Raw genomic sequence first — 6,486 nt, 5'->3', positions numbered from 1 at the left:
GATCATTTATAAGCTGCAAATTAGCGAGGAGGGCGTGGAAACGTGGGCTGCAGAAAAACACCAAACCCACAGAAGAACATAAACGTAGCCAGGCTGCAGATGCAGCCGGGAGGGAGCGATCATCAGCATCATAGGGAACTTCTACGAGTTCCATGCATGACTTTCCCGACTTCCTATTTGGTTATAAATATTTAATCATTTTTAGTGCACTAGTCACCCCGAAGCAGTGGTGGAAAGTAACTATAGGCTACATTTACTCAAGTACTACTGTACTTAAGTACAATTTTGAGGTACTTTTACTTTACTGGAGTATTTCCAATTCTACTCCACTACCTCTCAGAGGCAAATATTGTACTTTTACTCCACTATAATTATTTGAAACTTTTAGTTACTAGTTACTTTGTAGACTTTTTTTTTAAATTATTATTACGAAAACATACATTAACCACTTTAGCCCCTATTTAAACTTTGGCTATTTGAAAATAGCAGATCTACAAGCTCACAACCCTTAGATCTGCTATTTTATTATATATTTGGCAGGACAATTAATTCAGGAGTCATAGAGCACACAGGAGAGATACACGTAATACTTAACACCAAAAGCAAAATATAAATATATTAAAATAAAAGGAGCTTAGATTCTGGCACTAGACTGAACTGAGTCTCTGAATGAGCTACATATATATAAATACATGTGCAATTACGATGAATATACATCTATTGGCAATTAACATATGAATACATGTACAGCCTATCAATATTAATAAATGCAGTAGGCCTATATGTACAGTCTATGAACACTGAATATATGAATGATAATCTACACTGCAGTATCAACAGTGAATATATAATATATGAATGAATCTATTGCCAATTAAAATAGGGAGGAATATATGAAGTCACATGAATCAATTCACATGAATTATTTTATGTACAGTATGAACACTGAATATATGAATGATATATAGTCTACTACAGTATCAGCCGTGAATGGATATACAAACAGTCTATCAACAGTGAATATTGAATGATTGTATAACAATGAATACACACACATTACATTATGTATGAATATGTACGTCTATCAACAATAAATATATAAATGCCATAAGCAGTGAATCCGAGAAGAATATATTTACAGTCTGTCCATAGACCTTAATGAATACTATAATTACTATACAGTCGTATTATGCAAATGAATGCATTCTCTGTACGAGTTTTGTATGTGTATAATATCCTATACCAGTCTATATCCATCAAACAACTTCTGTAGATAGTAGTAGATAGATAGTTTAGAACAGTATCATAAAACATTAGCCAACATACTGTAAACAAAAGTTTTTTTTTCTGGTTGATCGAAAAAGTAACCTATAGGCTGAAGCTAAAAGCTATATTTGTGCCTATCCTTTATACATGTTATTTAACAGAGAGCAGTTGCAATGAACATAAATGAACGACGAACACAAAATGATGGCACGTGTAACCAAGCTGAAACAGAAGTCAGCCATGTATAGAGGGTGAACAGGAAAGATCACATTGTGGTTCCTAGTCATAAAAAAAGAGTGATGTGTGGTTATTGGGAAACTGGCAAAACACAAATAGAATCTCAAAATGACTCGACATTAACACATAGGAACTAAATGGGAAATCTGTCAAACGAGAATTCAATGCTGCCCTGTGGAACAGAGAACTTTATACCCCTACAGCTGGAACTCCACCCAGGAGTCTGTAACTCAAAGTGCGTGGGCGTGTGTGTGTGCGTTTGTTGCAGTGCATGTTAGTGCACATTAGTATACAGTGTGCATCTTCTTACAGTATGTGTGTACTTATCAGCCTCACTGGCTTCAGCAGAGCAAACTCACACTGGGTATCGTGGTGAAATATCTTGTAATGAGTGAGCCCCTGTCATCGACCAATCAATCGTGCGAGAACCACAACGATATATATAGCCCGATTTCAAGAGAGAAACTCGTGCAATGTGAAATGCTTAACGATCTGTTTACTCGCCGACCATTTCAAATGTCGTGCAGTGTGTAGGGGCCCTAGTTAGATCATGAGTTGTCTCACACTAGGTCAATGTAACAGAGCAACATAATACCTCAATCATTAAGATCCCTTTAAATGATTTAAATGGACCATCTATAACTGTATGTTTCAGTGTATGTGTATCCAATTTAAACTAGTTAGAATTTAACTAGGAAACTGTGTCTGTATCATTAGTGCAGTTATTTTATGGCAGTTAATTACCTCCCTATAAAACCTCAAAGGGCCACTCCATAAAATGCATTGTATAAGAAAACTAAAGCCTGTATACAACATACACAAAATGACACCCATACATCTGCTTCATTCCTTGGGGAGTGCTGGTGTTAATCACCAGTGTCACAGCACAATAGGCAGTTTGATGTAATGTTGTCTGCTCTTGAGGTAGTCCATAATCCAAGACACCAGGCCGTGGTCCACCCGCATCTCTGAGAGCTGTTCAGCTATCCAGCATGGTTGGATGTGTTGAAGGCATTGGAGAAGTCAAAGAACATTACTCTCACAGTGCTGCACCGCCTCTCCAGGTGTGTGTGTGTAGGCTCTGTGTATCATCCACACCAATGTTTGCCTAGTATGTAAACGGCAGGGGGTTCAGGGAGTGACACATCAGAGACTTCAGGTGCTGCAAGACCAGTCCCTCGACAATCTTCATGACTTTTGACACTAGTCAATGCAATTTGTAGGGTTTAAGTGGTTAAAACTGGTAACCACATAGGGACTAAGTGATTAAGTAATGTATTGGTACCTGGCACTAACTGCAATGGCTAATAACTTTCCATGTCTTGGGTATCCACATACTTTATCAGTAGACCAGCGTTTATTATTGGGCTGCCAGTGTAAGTGTTGTGACTACGACTAAAAGGCCAATCTGGAATCTAATCAAATATTTATATCTAGACAATAATAGTATAGCTTGTAAATCACTTACCCCCCCCCCCCATATTTAATAGGCCTACACTGCCTACCAATATTCACCTGAAAAAGAAAAACAGGGCTTTTACCTTTATAATCAGAACAGTGAATAGAACAGTTCCTTACCGTACCTCACTAAACTGAAATAAACAGCCTGTTCTTTCACATGACATGACATAGAAGACATACCAGAGTTCACAAAGTAGTTTAATTCCCAAGACGTACATACCGACCCAATCCTTTATAGCATGTTTACATAATATGTGCAAATGTTTTCAGTCCCACTTTGAGGTCTTTCTTCTCATGTATCTCTCTCCTTCGCTGTCGGTAGCTTCGTAAAGTTGTTGGTCGTTGTCTTTCATTGCGTGCATGTAGCCCAGATATCCAACGCACAAGGTGATCGATATCAGTCCAAATGCCATCACTGGTTTGTTCTGCAAAACACAATCACAGGCAGAGGCATTGTCACTTTTGTAGATATGATTGTGAATACATTCCACTGCTGCTGCACTGGCAGTGTATACACACAGTAACATGTTGTGATGTGGTTCTATATCTGCTGCAAATGTTGTCTCTACTTGCATAGGAAGTATACATTGCCTCAGTTTAATGATAATGATAACAATGTTACAATGTGCTTTAACTGCAGACAACCAAGCAATAAATAAATACAACATATGTCAACAATATACAGCAGTAGAAGTAGGAGTGCCAATTAAAGGCAGATAGTTTAGTCCTATTTTGACCATGCACCTTATATTTGACATTGTATATTTAACATTATGTCTTCTTTTCTACGGTCTACGGTTAACAAAAGTATAAAAAACAAATAAATTAATCACCCACTCTTTTACGCCTGTAAACTTGTGATGTCATGTGACAATGTTAAACTTTGAAGTTTAACAGCGTGGCCCAGTGTTCAATCGATTTGAATTGTATGCAGGAGGAGTGGGTAAACATTAGCCTTGGATCAAGACTACCATAGATGTATCTTATCGGATACAGGATAGGTGGGCACAAGGGACATCATGGGCACCTCAATGTAAAATTGGCAAGGGATGAATGTCAACATAAGCAGTGGAATGCCAACATAAACAGTGGAACAAAACTTTAAAAAATATATTTTTTAAATTTAGGCTCAAAGTTACCTAGTTAACTGTTAATGCCAATACCTTTGTGCTTTTACTCAAGTCACATTTTGAACAGATCAGGCCTTTTACTTGTAACAGAGTATTTTTATATTGTGATATTGCTATACTTTTACTTAAGTAAAATATCTGAGTACTTCTTCCACCACTGGATAAAAGAGCATTATTATTATTATGAAGAGCTCAGGGTTGACAGCTCTGAACAGAGTGGTGGTCTTTGCTCCTCTCAAGTACAGCATTTGAGTAAATGTACTTAGTTACTTTACACCAGTGTTCAATACAGATCAAATAAAGAGATAAAAGAGCAATAAAGTCTCACTGGTTTGATGAAGAGCTCAGGGTTGACAGCTCTGAACAGAGTGGTGGTCTTTGCTCCTCTCAGCCCAGGGATCCTGAAGCCTTTCTCCTTGGGAGCCTCCTTCCCTCCTTCACTGGACCCTACAGATGACATGATGTCTTATTGTGTTTTTATTTGTATAAATGACAGCTATTTAACGGTGAAAACCAGGTCTGAAAAGAGAACATCACAGGGTTTTTTTCTCTGAAACTATGTTGGTGTTGTGTCTCTGTAGGGAGCCATGTTTCAATCAGTGTTGCCAGATTCTGTGAGAGGAACAAGCAACCAGGTCTATGAAAACAATCCCAAAAGAAGCAGCATGAGCCACATGAGCACTTTAAACCTATGCATCGGCTATTTGAAAATAGCCGATCTACAAGCTCTACGTCGCATCGCGACGCGTTGTGAGCTTGTAGATCTGCTATGTTATCTTGCAATAATGTGGAATATTTGGAATATATATTTTTTGAAACATTCTAACAACACAAATGCTCCCACAAAACATTTTCATGATTTTTGAGAACCACTGGTTTAAATAACAATAAAACATGTGGAAGCAAGCATAAATAAACAAGTACACGTTAGAAACTAGCCCAAAAAAACGCAACCCGCTTAATTAACCAATATTTACTTTACAGAAAATAAGCCCAAAGTCGCTTATTATAAGCCGACATGGCAACACTAGTTTCAATGTCAACACAACCAACGAGTGCGAATGAAAGAAGACTAAACTCAACCTTCTATAAAAAACGCCACAGCGACACCTGCTGGTTAGAACTTGGTCAATAATTTGCAAAACAAAGAATGATAAACTTACCCTTTTTTTAAGAGGTCAGTGAGCAACTGGCAAGTGTTTTCTTTTCTCTTTTTTCAAAAAAAAACCCCAGACAAAACCCTTAAACCTGCGATAGATAAAACTGCACAAGTAAAACATATGACGCATGTAAGCACAAATGATTTATTGATGAGTAGTAAGACAATATGCTCATACAAATTACATGGTGCTCTGGCAGTGGTGGAAAGTAACTAAGTACATTTACTCAAGTACTGTACTTAAGCACAATTTTGAGGTATGTTTTACTTTACTGGAGTACTTCCAATTTTCAATAATTTTACTTCTACTCCACTACATCTCTCAGTGGCAAATATTGTACTTTTTACTCCACTATAATTATTTGAAAACTTTAGTTAGCCTACTAGTTACTTTGTAGATTTTGATTATTATTACAAAACCACGTCAGACCTATATGTATATACTATTACTATATATACTGCAAATTGAAAATAGCTGATCTACAAGCTCACAACTCGTCGCTTATTTGAGACTGTTGTGAGTTTGTAGATCTGCCATTTTCTAAGGATTTTTATACATTTTATACATTTGAAAACTTGTGAAATGGCACATTCTGCATAATGAGTACTTTTACTTTTGGTACATTAAGTACATTTTGATACCAAAAATGTTGTACTTTTTCTCATGTACATTTTGAATTCCAGACCTTTACTTTAACAGAGTATTTCTACATTGCAGTATTAATACTTTTACTTAAGTAAATAAAACATGTGAGTACTTTTTCCACCATTGGTGCTCTACCTCTCATCACAGCAGTAAAACCACGAATGGTCGCCTGCTGCCCTCTCTTTGAACATGAACACAGGTAGGCCTATAGAAGACAATGAACAGGGAAAAACAGATATTTACATTAGGGTTGTTATGGTGATGATGTGTGTGGATACTGCATATTAACTATTAAACCTGACTGTGTTTATATGCTACTTTAACAGACTTATACCTACACAGCATGGCTATATATATATATATAGCCATGCACATATATGTGCTGATAATTAAAGCAGTACTTGTAGCCTATGTATTTTATTTGCCATAGGCTAGAGAAATTGATGTCGCTTCCTAGGGAAACAGCTATTCAAATAAGCATTTGGTTACATAAGGTGTGGCATAAGGACAGTCTCCAGGTGGATTGTGACAAACAGCAGTTAAAAGTCCAAGCTGATCTTCTTCACAGTTGTCCTGCTGCAAAGGTA

At 37.0% G+C, this 6,486-nt stretch overlaps 2 protein-coding genes across 2 annotated transcripts in view; one reads left to right on the top strand and one right to left on the bottom strand.

Annotated features, from left to right (window-relative positions):
- LOC308103242 (4-galactosyl-N-acetylglucosaminide 3-alpha-L-fucosyltransferase 9-like) overlaps positions 1–6,486 on the top strand; it is a 274,031-nt gene that overhangs the window by 9,930 nt on the left and 257,615 nt on the right. The window lies entirely within an intron of this gene.
- smim8 (small integral membrane protein 8) lies at positions 3,147–4,687 on the bottom strand. The gene is made up of 2 exons (XM_080453363.1): positions 4,423–4,687; positions 3,147–3,389 (listed from the first exon to the last, which is right to left on the bottom strand). Exons 1-2 carry the CDS (start codon positions 4,552–4,554, stop codon positions 3,231–3,233), a joined length of 291 nt encoding a protein of 96 aa, XP_080309489.1. The 5' UTR covers positions 4,555–4,687; the 3' UTR covers positions 3,147–3,230.

This window comes from Gymnoscopelus braueri (assembly GCF_963280865.1).
Source record: "Gymnoscopelus braueri genome assembly, chromosome: 16".
In the NCBI taxonomy this organism is placed as follows: Eukaryota; Metazoa; Chordata; class Actinopteri; order Myctophiformes; family Myctophidae; genus Gymnoscopelus; species Gymnoscopelus braueri.
Note: the sequence above shows the minus strand (reverse complement) of the source record. Positions and strands in the feature narration are given on the sequence as shown.